This window comes from Atheta coriaria, unplaced genomic scaffold, assembly GCF_025399875.1.
Source record: "Atheta coriaria isolate IRGN ID8LTWV9N9 unplaced genomic scaffold, Caltech_Dcor_3.1 hic_scaffold_6_pilon, whole genome shotgun sequence".
In the NCBI taxonomy this organism is placed as follows: domain Eukaryota; kingdom Metazoa; phylum Arthropoda; class Insecta; order Coleoptera; family Staphylinidae; genus Dalotia; species Dalotia coriaria.
The window spans coordinates 15,147,250-15,170,558 of NW_027045448.1; the positions used below are offsets into that span (position 1 = coordinate 15,147,250).

Sequence of the window (23,309 nt, forward strand, 5' to 3'; positions counted from 1 at the left end):
TACACCACAAACAATAAAAGATTATACCACTTGGCAATGAACAGCAGAGTTACTTCCGCGTTAATTATAATCTATGCACAAGATTCACGTTTCATATTAAACACTTCCTTGATATTATACATGCGGAACTTGATTAAAATACAAACAAATGAGGAATGGCCTCAACTTGTTGATTGCAACATGAAAAACTGCATCGTAGCGCCATCTATGTGTGAAACACTTGTTTATAAACATAAATTGCTATATTTTCCCAATTTGTCTAATTTTTTCGGCCACGACTATTAATAACATGCAAACTAGCAGCGTTTTTATAAACACATAGATTCATAAAGCTGACAATTAACATGAGAGCGTGTCCTAACAGATCTTTATGCACACTTGACTGTGACATAAATTCTGATTTAATTAATCCTTTTGTTGTGATGGCTGTGCATGGTAAATCATCATGGCCATCTAATAACTTACTAATAATAGCCCCGGATGATACTCGTTCATTACCCACTAAGGTTTTAAACAATCTTGCGGATAAATATGCCCTTAAAAAGTACACCTTATTTCGAGATATGTCATATTCGCCGTTTTTAAGCCCTCCACCCTCTAGTTTCCCAATACATCCATGTTTCCCACTGCTGTTGATCAATGCAAGTAACATTGAAGTCAACTCCATGTGCTGATTGTAGGCAGGTAATGCTTTAGTTGCCTGTGGATTCTGTGGACTAATTGTTGGAGTTGCTTCCATTACGTAGACATCAGCATCAGGCAACCTCTTCAAAATCTCAACAGCAATATCATAAGTTTCTGTGGATAACATTTTCTTTGGGAGAAAACTGAAATCTTGAAAATTCCAATCATCTACTTCATTTGTGTCTTTGTTTAGTTTGGCCCAGCTAACTCCAGTTGCACAAGCATGAATCCCAACAGCAGATTGAAGCCTCTAGAATAAATATTTATATTTAATAGTTTTAAACATAATTAACTTGTTTAAATATTAACTGTTAATGTTGTTGTATCAAATGGTGGAGTGACCAATTGTTTTCTATTCCCTTGGGCGGTTTTTAGATTGTTGTCATTTGTTTTGTTTAAAATTATGCTATTGCACAATCTTTCTAAGACTTTTTCTCCAAGACCCTCAACCTCTAGTATCTCAGACAAAGAGTGAAAAGGACCATTCTTTATTCTCCACATTTCTAAGTTTTTTACTCTACCCCTGGTCATGTCAAACTTTAGAAGTTGGTCAGTGTTTTCCTGATTTATAATGCTTAATATCTTTGCTTCTTCCTCATCAGTAAATCTTGGTTTGAAATGAAGATCAATATCACTTGAGCTGTTTATACATCGAAACTGAAATAGAATAAAATAATACAAAACACACAAAAAATAGGGTTTATAAACGTACAATTCGAGTAGGTGAAGCAAGTAATCTGTGGGATATACACCTGGAGGCAAACATTTTCTTGTGTTAAGATTTTTGAAGTTGTATAATCTCTTTCAAAGATTCAATGTGCGATTTATTTGTTTATCTCTTAAGGTTATCCCAGGTAACATTTAGTTACTGAACATGATTGATAGATGGCGCCTCTGTGTCAACCAGCTGAATTATTAACAATTTTCACGGTACCAATTGTTATATTCTGCAGTGATTATTTTACCCGAACTTTGATGAAATTAACAACTTAGGGAACTATTTAAACTTAGATTTTAAGGTATTCAGGTAGTGTAATCGAAACAATTAGTCAAAACAAACGTTATGATAAAAAAAAAACCATAATAAAAGTATGTTTTTGTTGATAGATCCAAAACATTGGTTATCTTAAATCATAAACTGTTATTTTCCTCCATTGACATTAACAGAAATGGCAATAGTTCAAATGTTTTATTGCGTAGTTGGTGTAAGGAAAATAAGTCATAAGAATTTCCTGCTGCGAGCTAACCTCAAAAATGTCATAAAAATATCCAGGAAAATAAATAAATCATCTGGATATGTAGTAGTAATATAATGTCGATATTATAGTACATATCATTTTAAAAAATCATTTCGTTTGTTGATAACAATAAAACCGGTGAATTCATTTAACCCTACCGCAAAGATAAAGTTTCTTAAAAATTCACAGATGGCGTAAACGGCATTTTACCTTGATTAATTAAACGTAATAATCAAGACATTATATATTTTTCTAACTGATGATAAGTGTGATATCTAAACAAAAAATTCTTAAAATCTGGGGACCAGTATACCGGGTGTTTGCAAATATTTGGCTAAAAACCCAAAAAATGCAATGTTATTATATAATATAAACAATTTTTGCTGTTATGACCAAATATTCCCTAAATTATAAACATTCATATCACCCTAACCCATTTCCAAGAATAAATTATTAAATACCACACGCTTTATGCATTTATCGAATATAACGGATGTTAAAAATTGTTCACCAGTGTTATTATTACTTGTATTTGTTTATCTGACATATCCCCAAATTAAAAAAACCTCAATTCTCACCCAAAAACATGAAGACCCTTTGTTGGCTGTCATGCGCATTGTTCCCCCCTAGCGCGTAGAGCGCATGTGCAGCACGGCAATGCCATCATGCGGCCGAACGCAAACCAGATCGCACGTTAGTCGCCAACAAGCTTGTGGAGTGGTAGAGCTAGAGCCCGCGCTCAAGTTGAGGGTTTGCTGGTGACCTGAACTAAAATATACGGGGTCTCCGTAACTGCCGCAGTGATCTGATCCGTACCGAGCGAAGCCATTCACTGTACACTCGCACTGCTACTCTCACAATTCACACACACCAGCGAGTGTGCGCGTCAGCTGCAAGGTATGTATCCACTTTTGTCTACAGTTAGAGAGTAGATTATGTTATTTGTGGGTTATGTTAATGATCGATTTGCGTTGGATTTGTGTTGTTGTGCATGACGAATTCCTGTTGAGTACGCGCGTGCATGAATGCGTGTGGATTAGGTTGCACATGCGCAGAGTGCAAAGTAGGCGGGATCGGCAGCGGCCATTTTTGTTTGATTAGGTTAGACCCGTTAGGCAAACTGCCAAGTCCTGAAACATCTATCGTGAGTGACCCACCGTCTTCTGAGTATTCCTGTGTTTCTATAGGGACATCATCTTCATCTGTTATCTCGTGGTGAGCATATTCTATCGTTTTGTATGTTGACAGGAATATAAACATGAGCTGAGCTTATATACCTGCAAAAAGCAGGTATCCCTGATTTTTTTTAGGTTAAGTAATCATATTCTCATAGTGTCTCTTTAAGGCTATTGTATTATGTAATACATGTTCTATTGTCAAACGTTTTTGGAAATTTCGATATTGATTTTATTCGAGTATCACATGAGCTAGCGGCTTTGGGAGGGCTTTGATGTTTGGGGAGCAACTCTCCAACATTAACCTCAATGATTGTCTGACCATATAGCTTCGTATCTTCGATACAGGAGAAGTAAATAATCAATTTTGATCAAAAATATCTCTACTGTAATCCCCCCTTTTCATAACCACAAATGCTGTTTAGCGAAATTGCGCAGTTGTTAGGCGAGGCTACGTCGAAAGTATGCGTGTACTAGCGCCGTTGTATATTCGTGCATGTGCATCAAGTAGTAAGTGTGTTAGTGTCGGTTCACGCTTGCCTCATGTTGTTGGCTGGGTCGAACGGATCGCGGCAAAAGCGTGTGAGGCGCATGTGCATATCTCGTGTATCCGAGGCGTCGATTATGCTCATGCGCATCTCTAGGGTAGCTGGTAGTTGGTATTCTAGAATCTAGTTATGTAAAGATTAGAATTAGAAAAATTCAAAAATGGACAGTACAAGTTTCAAGTTCATTTTTGGAGTTTTTATTCTGGAATATATTTAGACCTAACCCCAAACTAGCACAATGAGCTATTTTAAATTTATTCTAGTTGACTGTCATTTAGACATTATTTAGACATACTAGGATGATATGGTATTTAGGATGATGATTTATTTGAAGATATGAACAAGATGGCGGCAGGAGTTGATTTGACCGTGAACCCGTGTATCACGGGGCATTTGTACAGCAGAGCAGTATTTGTGAAATAGAGAGAACTGTAGGCAGTAGACAGTACAAAAACTTGTTGAGTGGTGGGAGGCATTGAAAGGTTCGTCAGTTCTATCGTGTGTATGCGCATGCGTTCGCATTTTGTTGAACTATATATTTTTGTTTCTCTTGACAAAGTTGCAATATGCATTTTTTATATTAAAATGCAAGTTTGGTTAGATCACAACGAAATATAGTAACTATATTACAAGGTATTTGTTTCATGGTTATTTTGATCTTTTGGATGCGCGTTAAATGCACTTTGCATGCAATTATTTTGCAAATGTAGGCATAGTATGTTTGAAAAGTATGAACTGGGTGCATTAATATTTTCTAAATAATATATTTTTTAATATTGGTGTACAGACCACATTTAGAAAATTTTAAGGTTAAGATAAGATTACGTTAGATCTTATTATAACTTATTATCTAAATCCTTTTGCGGTCGTGTTTTTGTAGTTTGGATACTTTAACTTACTCTCCTCACCATGGTATCACTCCTGAGATCTGAGGAGTGTTCAGAACCTGATTCTGACTTCCACTTGCAACTGTCAGACACAGAAAATGAAGGTATGTATCCTCAAAATATCAACTCAAGTTAATTATTATAATTTGGAGTATCATGCTTTAGAGTTCAAGGAAGCACTCAATAGCAGTGGGGATATGGATGAATCCTCTTTGCTGGAATCAACTGATGATGAGGCAGCTACGGAGCCTCTGCAGCAATCCAGTGAGGATATGGAAGATTTCATAGATGCAGAGATTTTGGTCAAAGCTAATTTTCAAAAGGTACCAGCTAATGAGGAGGAATCTTCAAACTCTAATATGGATCTTGGGACTGGGGAGGCAGACAAAGAAAATTCTTTGGCTAAAACAGTTCCAACAGGGAGCTCAGATGATGGTGACTTACTTCTGGTTTTAAATGAGAAGGCAGCAGACATTGATGCTACTGAGTATGCAAAGAGTGTGGCTGAGCAGGCAGAAGAAGAGAGTGAAGATGCTAAAGTGAAGGATGAGTCTTTGACCTGCCCTGAAAGCTCTAAGTCACCTCCAAGTGTAAATGAACAAGAGAGTGAAGATAAGACTGATAATTCTCCTGATGACTTGATGGATATTGGTGATAGTATCTTGGATATTGGGGAGGCTTCCACCACAACTGCAACAGACGAAGTGGTAGAGGAAGCTCCTTTACCTACTGATCAATCGGCGCAGGAAGAGACGAGTCAAAAGAAAAACACAGAAGAATTGGAAACTAAGGAAGACGACACAGAGGAAAAAATTGATGACAGTATTAATACTGGAGATGAAGCAGATGAGGTTGGTGAACCTGCAGTACCAAACCCCACGACAATATCAGATAACGATAGTAATAAAGAAAATGTACAGGATGACGAAGGGACAATTGAAAGTAAACCTACCGGAAAATCAAGAGAGTCTGCGCCGACGGGTGTAGGTCCTAAAAGTCTACGTAAACGTATCTCTTCTGATATGTATGACTCTACCGATAAGACGAAAAAATTCAAACCTAACACCACATTGACAACAGATTCATCATCTGTTACCCCATCAATTCCTCTAGTTTTAGAAATAGGAACTAAAATTGAAATGAATGACACAGACGTGAAACCAAAGTTGGAAGATGATAGCAAAGAGACTTTCCGTGCACTATTCAAAGATATATCACTGAAAAACATAAATCGAGAGGGGCTGGAAGCGTTTGCAGTTCAAAAGATTTGCGAATCTCTCGTTTACAAATCAGAAATTCGAAATTTACTGAAAGCTATTCGTGATCGCGATAGTATCATTGATGTAATGCAGAAGGAGATCTCTGCCTTGTCTAAACAGGCGAATGATTTGAATATTGTGCACGAGAAAATCCTGCAGGACATGCAACGGTTCAAGAGATGCTCAGAAAAACCGCTGATTGTACCGCGGATAACTCGCTCGGTTGGCTTGCAGGCGTTTTTAAGGGAAACTTCTACAAAAAAACCAGTAACTGTGAGCCCGGAACCCAAACCAACGCCATCTTTGGCGAAAATTGCGCCTAGGCCACCAGCATCAAATGTTGTCCAGTTGCTTAAAGTTGCGGTAAGTGTATTTATGCCTTTCCATATTATATCAGTCAAATTTATTGTTATTATTTGTCGTAGCATCAACAATTAACAGGTAAGTCATCATTACAAATGGTGGCAGCACCACGACCCGTCCAGAAGAGCCCGAAGGTATCTTCGACAAAATGTGCTAATAATAAAGTTAGTCAACCCGCTGTAAGCGACAATGTGGCCACACCTAGTGGTGCGAGTGTTATTGATTTGACCAGCGATGACGATAAGAGTCTACCGGCATCGACAACCCTCCAGCGACTTTCACTCGCTACAAAACTGATCCAACCCACAAATGGGCATAAATTTGTATTGGTCAATGGACAATCCGTAATGGTTAAAATTCGTAAGTCCCATTGTTGACTATGCTCTTAAATGTGTACTAAATGTACGTTTTACAGCTCCGATCGCACCTGGTAACAACATTGCGTTGAACAACAGCCCAATGAAAGTTATCACAACCGGGGCACCAGTGCGAACAATGCAAACATCTATACTACGGACGACGAACTCTGTTAATTCGAACACAACGCCCACAAACGTGGTATCTGCGCCAGTGACTACCACTCCCCAACGTCCCAGCAAAGCTAAATTTGTGAAAGGTCGTCATCCAGCTCCTTTCCCAATCACACCTTCACGAAACATCGCATCTAATAAACCTATACCCCCGCGTCCGCAGCTTACTCTTACTAAAACTGAGTGTGGTAACGGTATCATTCTCTCCTGGAAGATAACTTCGAATCTGGAACTGTTTTCTGAGATTGCTAGTTACCAAATTTACGCGTATCACGAAACAAAAGGTGAGCCCCGTTCTGAAAATTGGAGTAAAATCGGGGACGTGAAGGCCTTGCAGTTGCCGATGGCAGTTACACTGACTCAGTTCATGGCGCACAATCGGTACTTTTTTGCAGTACGTGCTGTAGATGTTTTGACCCGTGTCGGGCCATTTAGTGAGTATCAGACGATTTAAAACATAAGTTTTTTGACAATTTATTTTAGCGTCTGGAATGCTTTTTTTAAATATTGAATTTTCAAATTTCGTTAATTGCGATTCATAATAATTGTATTTATATATTTGACTAAGTATATTTTGTGGCAATTTATTTTTTGCTGCCAATATTAACAGTTAAGACTGTTTCTTCTTCGTGACGACTCTCACGGTAAGCAGGGTTTTATCCTAAGTAAAGTGAGAAATGCGAAGATTGTACAAAGTTACTAAATTTATTTCGAATTAATAAAAGTCAGCAATCACAATAGCAGTTTACATCAAGATATTGTTTCTTCAACATCAAAAACAGGTCCGAATTGTATAAATGGATATTTGGTTTTACAAATCTTATAAAATGATCCATTTCGGTTATGTCATAATGAAACGAATGCTGTTTCCAATTTAACCAAAGCTGAACGCTATTTCATAACCTACGTCATTATGTTGAAACATCTACAATATCATGAAATTCTCTAAATAGATGTTTTTGCACACCCTCCTGCAAAGATGTAAATAAATTTGATTTTACAAGTTACCAATATACATGGTGCTTCAAATGAACAGGTAGTTAACAAAGGAAATTAAAGCTTTTAACCCCCAACTATAAGTTCCATTACGTTACGTGTGGCTACATGAGTCTAGTTAGTCTAGTTTTTTGCTTACAGCTATCTATGCCTAGCCTAGAACAAGTGTGGTAACATTTGCTATAATACTTAACCATACTCAAAGAAAATAAATACTAAATTCACAGTGAAAACAAAATGAAAGTCGAAATCTTGTGCCACACCACTTTGTATTTGGTTAAACACGCCATACTTGTCTCTACCAAAGTTTGTGACTGTAAAATTTCAAATCAAAGTGTCCCTGCTCGGTGAGGTGGCTTGGAGTCTTTCGCTCCTGGACGGCAGCGTTGTCGTTGCCAAAACTGAGCGAGCTGCGCGTATAATTGTTCACCTTTCTTGGAGTAGGCGTATTACTCAAGGGTGCAACCTCTAACTTTTCAATTTGTGCCTCAATCTCGGCGAGCTCCTCATCTTCGGCTCCGGCATCGTTATTTTGGTCCCCGTGTGAATCCGCCACGTGCTGATGTTGCAGCGCCAGCGTTTGTGGCCTGTCGACTCGCACGCTTGGGGGCGGCAATGGTGCATCCACCTCATCATGCAGTGGCTCGTCCGACTGCGGCTGCTCACTAGAATATTGGTTTCTTTGTTTTGTCTTCTAGCTATTTACGATTTTGGATTTACAGGTCTTTATGCAATTTGGGGCCTAAATGAGAAACAAAACAGAAACGAAACAAAACAAATGAGTAAAGAAAAACAAACAAAAGCATAAGAAACAAATATTTTTACAAATAATTTAATGTCAACAAGTGTAGCACAAAAGTGGGGTTGGCAGAGGAGTCAAAATAAGGAATACGATTATTTTGGGAGTTATTATGGCAGTTGATTGATAAATTCGCTGATAAGGTTCCTGCTCTCCAACCTAGACACAGGTTTGAAATTCTGCTTATCGCTAGTTGAGTGTTTCACCGTTCTGTTATGATCAAACCGATTTAATGATCTGGGTGTTTTAACTGGTGTCCCCATGTCATAGTTAGACCTTACGCCCGCCATGTGTATGGTACTCTTTAAAATGGTGCTTGCAATACGTGCACTTATCGGTTTCCCTGGAGACGCTTTTTGCGCTTGCGCTTTTCTAGCGCTTGATAATTGCTGTTCAGACAAAGCGATGTCAGCTTTTGAGTGTCGTCGAAAAGGTATTGATGGTTGGAGAGGTTCCAAGTTGCTCTTTAAAATGATAGGGAATGGGTATGGTGCGGGTATTTTTTCTGGTTTTGGTTGGGAGATGGCCGCATCACCTGCAGCATGCACGTCAGCAGTTTTTTCTTTCACTACTTTATCAGTTGTTGGAAGGGCTTGATTAGAGGAGTTTTCATTACGTTCGGATACTTGTGAATTATCTGCATCTTGCGTATCTTTTGTTTGTTGGGGTTGAATTTGTTGAGGTTGTTGGACTTGTGGTGGAATACCAAATACATGATTATAAGGATTGTAATTCAGTCCGTGTTGGGCATACGTAGGTTGCGCTAACATTTGTTGATAATACATAATCTGTTGTTGTGGTGGGAGTTGAGCAATTTGTTCAGGCGAAAGCGGGTTCATTTCTTGAATGCCTGGTTGTTGAATCATCTGTGAGGGATCTGAATGAACCGGGGGTAGGGATTGAATAGACGCTACCTTTTGATTATTTTCGGCATTAGAAGTGTCAGGTACCGATGGTACCACCTTTGAAGGAGTTGGTTGTAGTTGTTGAGGTTGTGGTTGTGTTTGTGGGATCTGTTGGTACATAGGTTGATAATAGGCAGGATCATAAATAGGCTGACTTCCTTGTGGATATAGTGGAACATGACTAGGCAGGGATGTAACCTGAGCATTCTCTTTTTCAGGATGAGGTTTGATAATGACATGATTCATCTTAGGCTGCCAGTAGAAGGGTCGTAGCGCGCATTGCATTGGTTGCTGCGCCAACAGTTTCTCTGGTTGTACCACTTCCTGCTTAATAGGTGTAGGTTCAGGTTGCTGGGGAGTAGGAATATCTGTTTGAGGAGTAACTTGAGAAACCGGAGCTGTTTCCGCAGATTTTTGTGGTAAATCGTACTTTTGTTGATACTGATGGTTTTGCTGGTACCATTGAGCATATTGCTTCATATATTGAGTCTGTAACCAATTTTGATAACTGTCCCACATCTGCTGCTGCATTTGATCATACATATATTGCTGTTCTTGCTTCTTTTGATGCATTTGTTGATTATACATTTGTTGCATATCATATTGATTCTGACGGGGGGAAGGCCTCGACGCATAATAATTATAACTAGTTAAATTATTATTATATGGCATTGGCTGTTGGTATTGCTGCATGTGTTGTTGATGGTAGTGATCAGCTTTTGAATGTCGCCGAAAAGGTATTGATGGTTGGAGAGGTTCCAAGTTGCTCTTTAAAATGATAGGGAACGGGTATGGTGCGGGTATCTTCTCGGGTTTTGGCTGGGAGTTGGCTGCATCGCCTGCAGCATGCACGTCAGCATTTTTTTCTTTCACTACTTTATCATTTGTAGGAACGGCTTGATTAGAGGTGTTTTCATTGCGTTCTATTGCTTGTGAATTGTCTGCTTCTTGCGCATCTTTTGTTTGTTGGGGTTGAATTTGTTGAGGTTGTTGGACTTGAGGTGGAATACCAAATACATGATTATAAGGATTGTAATTTAATCCGTGTTGGGCATACGTAGGTTGCGCTAACATTTGTTGATAATACATAATCTGCTGTTGTGGTGGGAGTTGAGCAATTTGTTCAGGCGAAAGCGGGTTCATTTCTTGAATGCCTGGTTGTTGAATCATCTGTGAGGGATCTGAATGAACCGGGGGTAAGGATTGTAAAGACGCTACTTTTTGGTTATTTTCGGCATTAGAAGTGTCAGGTACTGATGGTACCACCTTTGAAGAGGTTGGTTGTAGTTGTTGTGGTTGTGGTTGTGTTTGTGGGATCTGTTGGTACATAGGTTGATAATAGGCAGGATCATACATATTCGCATTTCCTTGTGGATATAGAGGAACATGACTAGGCAGAGATGTGACCTGGGCATTCTCCTTTTCAGGATGAGGTTTGATAATGACATGATTCATCTTAGGCTGCCAGTAGAAGGGTCGTAGCGCGCATTGCATGGGTTGCTGCGCTAACAGTTTCTCTGGTTGTACCACTTCCTGTTTGATAGGTGTAGGTTCAGGTTGCTGGGAAGTAGGAACATCTGTTTGAGGAGTAACTTGAGAAACAGGAGCTGTTTCCGCTGGTTGTTTTGGCAAATCATACTTCTGTTGGTACTGATGGTTTTGCTGGTACCATTGAGCATATTGCTTCATATACTGAGTCTGTAACCAATTTTGATAACTGTCCCACATCTGCTGCTGCATTTGATCATACATATATTGCTGTTCTTGCTTCTTTTGATGCATTTGTTGATTATACATTTGTTGCATATCATATTGATTCTGACGGGGGGAAGGCCTCGACGCATAATAATTATAACTAGTTAAATTATTATTATATGGCATTGGCTGTTGGTATTGCTGCATGTGTTGTTGATGGTAGTGATTATGGTAATGATTTGGCTGAGCACTAGCGGCTCTCGTAATCCTTGGTCGACCATACTTGTCCACCTCTTCTTTGGCGGGGGCCACCTGTTTCTTCAACACATACTGATCAGGTTGTAGCACTTTGTGTATCCCGGTTGCTATGGTAGGAATGGGTTCATGATGAAACCGCTTTTCATAAACATAATCCTGTGTGGGCATCGAAAACGGCCAGTAAAGACCTTCATTCCTAGCTTTCACTTCGGGTTCATTTTGTGTGCCATGCGCGGGTGCAGAATTGACACGTGTCAGTCGTTCCAAGCGTACAACCTCCGAATCATCCGACATGCCATTGCCCACGGCCTGCGTCTTAGCAATCTTACAATTATTCAACTCCTGCGCATTTTGGGCATTATTTCCTTCGGAGGTATGATCTTGACTTGCATTGTTTAACGGTTCCACCACCGCGCATTGAACTGGGGGTGAAATGGGAGCGCCGTCGGAAGTCGCTGAAACCTCATTTTGCTGTAGCGGCTGCAAGGGTGCCTGCGGTATTTGTTGCTGCTCGCTACACCAACGACGTCGTGTTATCAAAGGGGATAGGAATATTTGTGACAGGGGGGCAACCACTTACCGATTTCCATCAGCGTTTATTTGTGGGGGAAAGGAATTTTCTTGAGCGTAGGGAAGGGAACACCCTGTACTGATTAGTGAAACAAGCCATGCACATGCGCACATGCAAAATGAAAGTTAATCAAAAACGCAATACAAAAAATATGAAACTCTTGTTACTAGTATGGATACTTACCCAGTTTGCTCACTGCCGCTTACAGTTGACGATTGATTATGGATTATCTAAGCAAAAGTTTCAAGGTCAGTTATATAAAAGATTAATGCAAAATTAATCATAATTAGCGCCATGATGAAATGTTTGCTGTTTGCATTTATACCTGTCCCATGCTGCACATTGGCCGTGGTGCGCCGTAGCGACCATAGGGTGATGTTAGAATTTGAGCTTGCAAACCATTAGATCCTTTATGCGGAACGTCCCTATTTTTAATGATTTATTAATTATCGATTATTGTCAGTGTAAAGAAAACCGAAGTCATACCCATTTTGTTTAGCTTGTTGCCTTTCTTTAGTCTCATCCTTGGGGAAGAACCCATCGTAAACCACAAAATTATTCATTTGTCGTATCGGACTGGTGAGCTGGTAGTGCTTGTTGAGGAAGGCCAGGAATTTGTCGCTTGGTCTGTCGATTGCCAGCCGTTTCGCGTCCACCTCTTCTCGCTGGTACGAGAAACAAATACATTAATTCCTGGTACGCATTTGTACTGAATTACCATTATGACCCATTGACATTGAACTATTTTTCGTGTTACGACCTAGTACCACGAGATACCAACATGGAAATCATTGCATCGCAATCTGCCATTTGCAATTTACCGATTTACATATCAAACAAACATGGAGGCATATGGGCAATGTACCGGATAACACGTGTATCATGCATATGTATTCTTAGCGATTTGATGCGCCAGCGTGCATTAAATTGTAAATGAGATTCTGCAAATGATGTGTTTAATACAGCTATAGTCTATTGACACGCAAATGCTGTTTCACCTTGGCCTATTAGTATTTAAAAATCGAGAAAGTTTAATCGAAAATAGTTTGGGTTGTATTTTTAACAAAGCAAAACAACTATCAAACGATTGATAGGGGTTGGGATAGCTTGTACCAAGCAATGCGTTCTAGTTTTTTATTATGCTTGATAAAATGGGTTCTATTATAAATCATAACTAATTTATAACTAATAAATTATCTAATATAGAACGTCTGTCACAATATGATGTTAATTATGTCAGATAAATTAGATTCTACGACAGAGGACAAACGTCATAAGCGGTTAAATTTCTTCTATTTGTGTGAATACACTTAGACTTCAAATATTAAATACTAGCTTTATCCCGCGGCTTCGCTCGCGAATATTTAAAATAATGAAGTTGCTTCCGTACGCGTTTGTAGTCACAGAAGAAGTAACAATGAAGTAGAATGGCGGGAAGTTTAAAATGGCTGAAAGTATAGTCTATGGAAGTATAGTGTACAGTCTCCATAGTGTAGTCAATTGGATTTGATGTTGACGTAGCTGTCGGTAATACAGTGTGATAATACAGTGTGATGGTACTATAGTACTTAGGTTTGAGCTTCATTGCTGGAATGCTAGATGGCGTTAAAGTAGTCAAATAGCCAGATGCAGAGGTATTATTGGCTAAACTATTTCTTTATTTTATTTTTAAAATAATTTTTTTTATTAAATAAAAAGTAGCCTATAACCATTCGAGGACCACTAAGAATATGTGTACAAATTTTCATGATGATCGGTTAAGTAGTTTTTGCGTGAAAGTGTAACAAACATCAGGACATTCGCATTTATAATATTAGTAGGGATTTCTCGGTACATATTTATATTTGAGTAATACTAGCATAAACAAAATTTGAATATTTTTTGTTCCTCCATGTATTGGCTACACTGTATACTGCACAAGTCAACGTTCGAAATTTTATCGATTAGATAATTTAATTCGCGTTATACACATTTTGCGGACCGGTCGAAACAAGTGCGTGCATGCCACAAAATACACATAATAAACACTAGAAAGAAAAACATTCGCTAAAGCCTCATGCGTGTATTAGCATTGCATGACTCCCCACACTCCTACGCCATTCTTGCTTTTCATTCGCATTCGCCATTCATAAGAACTCCAACTCAAGAGTAGTTACAAGATTGCCAATGGCAGGATTGCAGCAAATTACGTACTATTTCTTTTCTTTCGCAAATCGCAATTCTTTTGTTGTACTCACCTGCAGCATATACTCGAAGAGTTTCTTGCCCAGGCCGCTCCGCTGGCGTGATTCGTGCACATAAAAGTCGAGTATGCACGGCGCTTGCACCTGATAGTGATGCCCGTCGCGATCAAAGACGTACAACGCTTTGCGACCCGTTTTCAGCATGCCCGTCACAGCACCCTTGCCTCTGCAATCAATCAATACATATTAATAAAATTGTGCTAATATCGCACCACAGCATGTAGCGCAAACTCGACATTCATATTTAATTTACGACTAGACTTTCCCGGAATTATCTTGTACGTGTGCAACCTGCATGCTGGACTAATCATGGTCATTTGATTCTGTCATGGTAATTTTCTCGCTGGCAATTAGGTATTAATTGTTATGTTTGCCACTTTCTTCAAGACCCAAATAATTTCTAATATTCCCACTGGATGTGTATTTATTTTTAATCAATGACAGGTGTTCTAATCAAAAATGCATCTCGTTATTATTGGAGAACACGTTTCACTCACACATTTCTAGTTTAGCTCTTGTTCTACTAAACTATATAAATAGATATAAACCGAGAGATAAATATTAATTATTTATTATCTTTTTTCTTCAAATAAGTTCAATGATCTGTCCACTATTTCGTTAAATTAGTCCTCATTCCGCCCATAGTTAAACAACATAAACACATTTTAAATATTTTCTCATCAAATATTTATGGCAACACGACGGAAATGAGCACAAAATAAACGGTAACATTTTCATTGTATCGTGGCACATATTATCCGCATTATGGAAACTATGCTATGCCCTGGATACACCCTAAACGCCCAAAAGATGATTTACTGCATAATCACATTATCTAAAAATCGATAAGTATTGTTTTATCTAATAATATTACAACCTGACCTGAAATTAATTTAAATGCGGGAACATTCGCACGTTTCTAAAAGTCGAGCGTGTCAAAAGCTAAACATAACGGTTTTTCATGTGAGTAATATGAAAGTACAGATATTACACTGTGTGAACAAAAAAAATTTCAAAAACTAAAAATATAAGTGAGAAACTTTCACAAATGGGAAATATTCGTTGAAGATGTTTATATTTATTCCAAGCAATTAAATCATCATTAAAGTTATCTTTTCATCATTTTGAATTTAAACGTAAACTTAGAAAGCGCAACAGTGATTATTTTTATGACAATGGGCACAAAGTGACATTATTATCACAAAAGAAATATAGAATGTGGAAAAAACTTGACAAAAAAAATTTATAAGCGCCTGTAATCCATAACAATACAAGTTTAGTATTAAATATATTCAAATTATAGTGTGGGCTTCATTTATATTCAGAATCGTTAAAACCAAAGCAATACATACTGCAATCAACATAATTAGAACACAATCTACATAAAAACGTATATCGACATTATTCGCAAACATTTACACAACTTCTCAAGTTGGGCCTAATGACATTAAAATGAGTACCATAGAAGTATATTTTATTTCGTTACATTCGTGCACGCAATTCTATTGCACTTTTTGTGCGCCCCGAATTGATTAGTCTTCCTGTAGAGTGAAAAGCGGAAAAATTTACGACCGCGCGGTCACTGGTAAGCCCTAGTGGCCCGCGCCAACTTGATTTCGATTTCAATCAGATAAGATGCCAAGGAAATGCCAAAATAGGAAAAGGGAAAAAAAAGAGGCACACACACGTTTCAATGGCGCATAATAGGAAATTTGTATAGCCATAAATTCCACAACAGAGTTAATTAAATAATTCGACTTGTAATATACGAAGCAATTCGGATGGCAATTCGCACGACAGCTTCAATTAAGTTCACCAAACGAGCAAACTTTTCAAAGGCGGCCAAACAACAAGCAAACTAAATAAACCTCGTGCGTTGCGTGTCGAAAGCAACTTTTCCCAAGTACATACCAACTACATAAGCAAGAGGTGAAATTTATTAGGTGATAATGCACATTCCATTTGATTCACGGCAACAATATTCGATAATACAATAATCGAACCATCATTTCACCTCGATTAATCGCCTTTTGCGGAAGATAATTGTATATTATATCATGATAATTGCAGGTTTCTAAAAAACGCGAAATAATCATGGTATGAATCATTTAATTATTGTTTTCTATCCGTATTAATAATTTAATGGCTAGGTGTCTAGTATATTACTTCGGGTTCTAAGACCATGGTAGCCATTTGTATTCTACATCAAAAAATCAAAAAACTTCTAACATTAACTTACTGATTGGCAGTTGAATCAATAAGCAGATATAAAATTTGTTGCTCGCTGTTCCTCAAACGATCGGAAGTGGTAATGGGCCTGGTCAATCCCTGGGCATTCGCCGAAGCAGCCCCAAGTGCATTCACCACATCAGTCACCTTGGTAATTGAGTCCCTGAAACAAAAAATCATAACGTCAGCCGGGTATTTCAACGTCGGAAACATAAACGAAATTACTAATTTTATGACACTGCATTTTCCTCTTGCAACTTGTGAATAGATTTTACAGTTGAAAGCTTGGCGATAAACTTAAATTATGTACGTTTTTCAACATCTTGCAGTCGTGGTTAAAAATAAAAACGCGCCAAACGGAAATGCGACTTTCCATCGACAATCTGACTCAATCAGTGCCTGCAAGCAGAACGACCGACAACTTTACGCCTGCCGAGCATAAAACCCACAAATAAAGAAACTAGGGAAATGACTTTTCTGCCATAAACATTAAATAAAAAGATAAGTTGTCTTTGTGCGGCATTAAAATTAAATCACAAATGATAATGATCGAAACGTGCTACGATCGGCCACACATTCCGATTCCGACTTAATTGTAGAGCATCGCTAAGCTTGGAATAGTAATCGAGTAATGGCTGAGCAACGGAATGAGAGCGTAACCTAACCAAACGCGTTCATTTCCAGCGAAGACGCTCGCGAAAGCCACGACCAATGTGAATCACGGCGAGGAAATACTGCCGCTGCGCACCTGCAGACTGCGGTGTTTACCAGCAGGTTGTGAATTGTGGTCATGCTCGGCGAGCACTTGGTCAAATTCACAGTTCGTCAGGAAGCCGCCAAGCAAAGCGAGCACTACGCATGCGCGCATCTCTTAAGCATAAAGTTAATTCAAATCGTATTATATACAAGAAAAAAATCCACAACAACACAACACAAAATTAACTATAGAAGGAAACGCACACTGGAAACGTGCGCAATTATTACGGGATTTAATTTCGTCTTTGTGCAATTAGAAAGTCAGCGTGCGGGCATGAGTCATAACTTGTAACGCGCGAAATTAAAAAATCTATGTAAGCACAATACTTATGTCGGTAATTTTAGTTTGTTATTTGCACTAAACCCGAATAATATCCATTTTTCATGTTTCTTGATTGTTGTGATCGGTGTACGATATTAAAATAGTCTCGCACGTTTTCGTACGTGTCAAGGTTAAATAGCAACATTTGAATACACAAATCGCGTGTATGATGTATGATAAATCGTGATTCAATGTTTTTTAAACATCCAGCACATAGTTGCCACCTCTAAGCGCATTTTTCGGTTTTAATGATTATTCATCAAACAAGATGTCGTCGCCTTGTTCAACGTTGTATAAGTATGACTCGCTGATTACAACCAGGCAAGGTCAAGCAGTCAAAAATTTATGAATAATAATTAAACATGTTATCACGAATGCTATTAGCGAATTATATAGACACACAATTTACAAACCACTTTATTTGTGATTACAAACACATATTCTCGGTGTTTATTATTTACCTAGTCGTTGAGCAATGTTTGTATGATTTAGATTATGATTAAATCCTACCTGGCAGAGTTTAACGCTTCTATTCTCACCGAAATGTTTAAAACGTTTTTGTAATTCCTAGACTTTTCTATTCTGAGAGTTAAAGTGTGTTCCGTTATCCGGTTACGCCGTGTGCATTCCTATTGTAACTTTATTCTTTGTTTGTCTTACTATTTCACTTTACTAGAGATAATTCATTGTGGAATTTATTATAGTTCATAAACATTCTATAGGCGAGAATAAATTGTATTCACATGCGTGATTTGTGTATTAAATTCTGGAAGACATTGAGCTAATAGCATTGAAATACATTTTTGGTCATGATCATGACACACTAAGTAAGAGACTTCCTCAAGAACAAAAGCAAACAAAATGTGCATCAGTCAAGGAATTCCATTCCATTGACTTATGCAGCGACAGGATGAATGCCATTTTGAGCAAGTGGCAAGTGTAGATCGTACAAGTGCACCGTTTATGGACATGAATACGAACAGGTTGTATGAGTACGAGTACGAGTAAATACGTAACGCTTGAGTGACATGAGACTAGATAGACCTCATGTTTCAAGTTGAATGATAAGTTCATTGACAATATGATGATCAATTAAATAAATTACTATTGACAGAAAAATAATTCTTATTTATATAAAAAAATTGCTTAAACTTACATAATCAACTTTCTAAATGATTTTTTGCAAGACGTAAACATGTATCTTAATGTCATATTACGTGTTTAGATTATGTCTGGTATAAAGAACCGAAAAAGAAGGTAAATGATTGCAGGAGCGCGTTCATGTGGGTATATTTAGATTGGTTTCGTCACACCGTTTGTTTCGGCGTGTGCGTGTCGAATGAGACGACATTATGTGAATATGTCAAACAGCCGGCTGGCAATGAGTGTGTTTATAAAATACTTAATATTGTGGCCTGTTGCGGACGTAATTAATTTGTCATTTTCATCCCGAAATTAATCACGTAAACAATTATTTCGTTGCGCATCGCGTGGTAAACGAATCCGCCCTCGTGGGGCATATTTGCATAAACGAGTCAGTCTTTCAATTAGGTGTTCACAACATGACTCATCCTCTTCCACCTTGCGCATCATCATTAAAAATGGCACAGTTTATGAATGGTCATTGATTTTTCTGTATGAGGGTGTCTATTGTCTTACCATAATTGTCGCCTGTCACCCTTGAAACCGGCCGGAATTAGTGTGTGCCCTATCTCGACAATCGGCTGCTGGAATATCTCGTTGACTCCAAAGCGGAACTCCATTGCTGATGCTGCACCCTATCTAATTCACTTTCTCCACTCGGATTCTGAGCGCACGTAATTTTTATTCGACGAAATAGTTTCACACTGTTTGTATTTGTACGATGTATATTGACGTTTGTTTGGTTCGCGTCACAATTTTCCTTTTTTAAATTTTTCCAACCCGGTGCTGATGAGCGCGATTAGGCCGCATTAAATTTTCGTGTGCGTGTCGACTGGTGGAATTCAGTTCTCGCACGTTGTCTTTGCGATGTAAAATGCGTGTAAATGTGGAGATGTGCGATGTCTGACAGCGTGAAAAACCGTGTGTGACGTGCGGAAAACGGTGAGCGCGTTTTGTTTCCGTGGGTGGCGCGACGGAATGAATCGGTGGAATGAATAGACGCGCGCGCGCGAGAGTTGAAGCGCGGATCCGCTAATGGGAGACACGTCGTCGTTGCGATGTAATCGAAAGAGTACTAACCAGTACTAACTGTACTAGCTTCTCGCGAGCCGCGGACTAGCAGGCGTACGAAGCCAGCAGGAGGAAAGGCAAAGAGAATTTGCTTGGATAGAAAACCAGTGGCGCGACTAAAAATATTACACGTTTTTCTATTGAAGAATTATGTTTTTTGATCAAATATCAATGCAGGAATTGATTTATTACCCTTTTAATATGAGGATGTTTCTTGTAATCTGATGTATTAGTTGGTGGTAATCAATATTCATGTGAAAGTTACAGCTACGTCTATGAATTTTCACACAACTTTATTGATTGTTCCATTGGGTTTGGGGCACGGCAAGCATGCGCTTTATCTAAAGCACAAGCTCGCGGGCTGTTTACGAGCATTTCCTGCAAGTTGAGGCGTTGTTCACTCCCCTAAAGTTCCGCAGACCTTGATGTTCAAACTATTTGTCAACACTTTTTTTTGTCGCATTCTTGTGGAGTTGAAGGAATGTGAGCAACAAGTTTTAATAAATTGAAAAGTGAAAAAGACGTTATTAAAATAGTTATTCTGGAGTTTACAGTCTTTCATTAACATAGATCTAATTGCGATGGTGCAATATAGTTATTATTCATTGATTTTCTTTAAATATAGTTTTTAAATCATGGAGGAAATTATGTTAAAGATGTGGACTTTGCCATCTAGATAAGCATAGGATACAAATTTATTTCAATGGCGTTGTTTTCAAGGCAACTCTATAGAAAAGAGGGGACTAGTAGCATAAGTAAAGAAAGTGGTCAATAGATGGCGCATGATACACCAAATTTCATTTTAATTTTAATTCACTTCGTGATTGGAATTTATTTTATAACTAGCTTTAACCCGCGGCTTTGCTCGCGAATATCTAAAATAATGAAGTTGCTTCCGTAAGTAACAATGAAGTAGAATGGCGGGAAGTTTAAAATGGCTGAAAGTATAGTCTATGGAAGTATAGTGTACAGTCTCCATAGTGTAGTCAATTGGATTTGATGTTGACGTAGCTGTCGGTAATACAGTGTGATAATACAGTGTGATGGTACTATAGTACTTTGGTTTGAACTTCATTGCTGGAATGCTAGATGGCGTTAAAGTAGTCAAATAGCCAGATGCAGAGGTATTATTGGCTAAACAATTTCTTTATTTTATTTTAAAAATAATTTTCTTTATTAAATAAAAAGTAGCCTATAACCATTCGGGGACTACTAAATATATGTGTACAAATTTTCATGATGATCGATTAAGTAGTTTTTGCGTGAAAGTGTAACACACATCAGGACTTTCGTATTTATAATATTAGTAGGGATTTGAATCATTTTGTCATTTTTCTCATTTTTAATTTTTTCACCAAGAATCCTAGACATATTGCATAAAAATATATTGATTTATTGAAATCTTGGAAATATTAAAGAGGGATTACCTATGACTGTATCGACTGAATGAGCATTAACAATAGTGGCATAGGTTAGTATTATCATAACAATGTGCGAGTTGGCGCAAGTTCACAACGAAATTGCGGCCGCAGTCATTATTTTCGCAAACAGGTGCGATATGTGAAGCGCACGAGGAAAAAATAACATAATTAATACGTGAGTCATCATTTGAATAATGCAATTTTTTATTGATCGGCTGAGTACATGCCATAAACGTACAATAAATTACACATGTTTTCAAAATGTTATGAATAGACAAAATTAAATTTGAATATAATTCGAGTAATAAATTAAAATACGAAATTTAGAAATTAAAATAAAATTATTTTTACGGTTTACATGTATTTTAATAAAAATTATATTAGAATTTGTCATGAAGCGGATTGATATTTGACCGAAAAACAAAAAAAATAGTTTTTGACTTTTTTACTTAAAGTTATTTTTACTTCTGTTAGAATTCTTTGAGATCCTTAAAAAATTGGCAAAAAGCTTTATAATCTGATAGAAAAAGAGTTGTTTAATAGATATAGTATAAATTAATTTGGATATTGTCGCAAAAACAGCTTCAAAAGCGTTTCAAAGTTGACAAATTTTTGGAAATTTATAAAATGTGTTTAAGAAAACACCTTATATCTAAAATATCTTTACACAAATTTTAGTGGTAATCTAACGTTATCATAGAAAAATAGTTGCTTAATCTATTTCAGTAATTATCTAGCTATAAAAAAGCTTAGAACATTTTGAGTCAAAATGCATAAATTTTTGGAAATCGGGAAATTTAATAAAAGCTATATTTTTCATATTTTACTTTGTAAATTTAAATTAATAAATAAAATTAGCCATGTTTTGCCTATTTTAACAACTGTACAATGTAATGTAAAATGAGGAGTAATCAACCTAAGTAAGCACGTATTGTACTTGCTAAGATCTACAAAACTACACAAAAAATATTTAGGAGAGGCAAAGTGGGCCCCTGAAATTCAGGTGGCTTAAAAAACTGAGGGGCAAAGTGGGCCCCCTAAAATTTTTGATAAATAAGAGGGGAAAATAACTCACATCAACAAATTCGAAGTAAGAAATGAAAAAAAAGAATAATATAAGCAAAAAATTGATACTAAGGTAATAGCAAAATTTTTATGGCTGGGGGCCCACTTTGCCCCATATTCTGAATTTTTTTATTTTGATATTTTGATGTAACGAGTGAACGCTTTTGGGACCCACTTTGCCCCCCCCCCCTCCCCTATATCCACTTTTTTATTATAGTAGATTTCCAGTCAATTATCTGTACTTTACTGATACATACACTCGTTTTAAAACCAAGTTTCACAACAATACAATCGTCTGTAATTTAAAATGACGCGCATTACATGCGATGCATGCAAAAAATTAGCATGTCACGGAACAGTTTGCAAAGTTTTGCGCAAAAAGAGCATGTCACCTGCTATCAACTCGCCACTCGCCTCGACAAACAACAAAAACGACGAGTAAAGTGCAGAAAAAAAAAAGAAAGCTCCCACCCACACACGCGCTTGTTCGCAGTTTGCGCGAACATCACTACATCATTAAACTTTTATTAATCATCATATTCACAAACTACCTGCTTTGCAACAAACCGCACCAATTCACCATTAAAACAAAAGGAGATTTTTCCGGAAACGCAAATAAGTTTAGCGGGTTTTTGTCTGCTAGAAAACAAACTGTAGATAAATATAGAAACAGCAAACGATTAAATGAGTTTTGCTCGTCTTCCGTGACTTGACGAACCGTGACAAGCGAGCCGGTCATCGCATCCGTCTTTAGCTGGCATTGATTAACAATTGACGAGAGCGTAGGACATAATTCGTGTATTTACATGTCAAATCGACATGCTATTCATGCCGTGCCGTCGCTATTTTCTTTATAATTTACTCGCCGCCGGGAAACAAGTTTGTTATTGTCTCTACTTACCTGCCTTTTATTATAATAACATCGAGAACAACAATTATTTTTTGCCAAATACGCGTTTTATTTCTGTTTTCTGTTCTATTGTGGATAGGGTCTTATTGTAGATCTTATTCGGGCGGGGGTCGTATATTCACCGAGCAAGTGCGGTTATTGTCGGCTGGCTGGGTTGTTGTTGTTGTTGAAACCTCTTCGGGCCGCCGGTTGAATAGCGGTATCGTGCGCGCGTCTTCTTCGTGCGCGGGCAATAAGTTGC

At 37.8% G+C, this 23,309-nt stretch overlaps 3 protein-coding genes across 5 annotated transcripts; 1 reads left to right on the forward strand and 2 right to left on the reverse strand.

Annotated features, from left to right (window-relative positions):
- Window positions 1-30: 30 nt before the first annotated feature.
- LOC135794310 (transcription elongation factor, mitochondrial) lies at window positions 31-2,635 on the reverse strand. 2 transcript variants are annotated; one of them, XM_065305539.1, is made up of 3 exons: window positions 2,501-2,635; window positions 994-1,341; window positions 31-934 (listed from the first exon to the last, which is right to left on the reverse strand). In XM_065305539.1, exons 1-3 carry the CDS (start codon window positions 2,537-2,539, stop codon window positions 260-262), a joined length of 1,062 nt encoding a protein of 353 aa, XP_065161611.1. In that variant the 5' UTR covers window positions 2,540-2,635; the 3' UTR covers window positions 31-259. The 2 variants fall into 2 exon arrangements, with proteins under 2 accessions (XP_065161611.1, XP_065161610.1); XM_065305538.1 differs by lacking the exon at window positions 2,501-2,635 and adding an exon at window positions 1,397-1,555.
- Window positions 2,636-2,678: 43 nt separating this feature from the next.
- On the forward strand, window positions 2,679-7,717 carry wde (Fibronectin-III type domain-containing protein windei). Of its 2 annotated transcripts, none has more exons than XM_065305530.1 (5): window positions 2,679-2,819; window positions 4,526-4,636; window positions 4,698-6,154; window positions 6,217-6,514; window positions 6,570-7,717. In XM_065305530.1, the coding sequence occupies exons 2-5, from the start codon at window positions 4,555-4,557 to the stop codon at window positions 7,136-7,138; spliced, it is 2,406 nt and encodes an 801-aa protein (XP_065161602.1). In that variant the 5' UTR covers window positions 2,679-2,819; window positions 4,526-4,554; the 3' UTR covers window positions 7,139-7,717. The 2 variants fall into 2 exon arrangements, with proteins under 2 accessions (XP_065161602.1, XP_065161603.1); XM_065305531.1 differs by lacking the exon at window positions 2,679-2,819 and adding an exon at window positions 2,976-3,137.
- A 261-nt stretch (window positions 7,718-7,978) lies between these two features.
- On the reverse strand, window positions 7,979-19,699 carry LOC135794789 (uncharacterized). The gene is made up of 9 exons (XM_065306182.1): window positions 19,118-19,699; window positions 16,391-16,543; window positions 14,146-14,317; window positions 12,395-12,573; window positions 12,234-12,333; window positions 12,092-12,138; window positions 11,918-11,986; window positions 8,639-11,851; window positions 7,979-8,345 (listed from the first exon to the last, which is right to left on the reverse strand). Exons 1-9 carry the CDS (start codon window positions 19,219-19,221, stop codon window positions 7,979-7,981), a joined length of 4,404 nt encoding a protein of 1,467 aa, XP_065162254.1. The 5' UTR covers window positions 19,222-19,699.
- Between the last annotated feature and the right edge of the window lie 3,610 nt (window positions 19,700-23,309).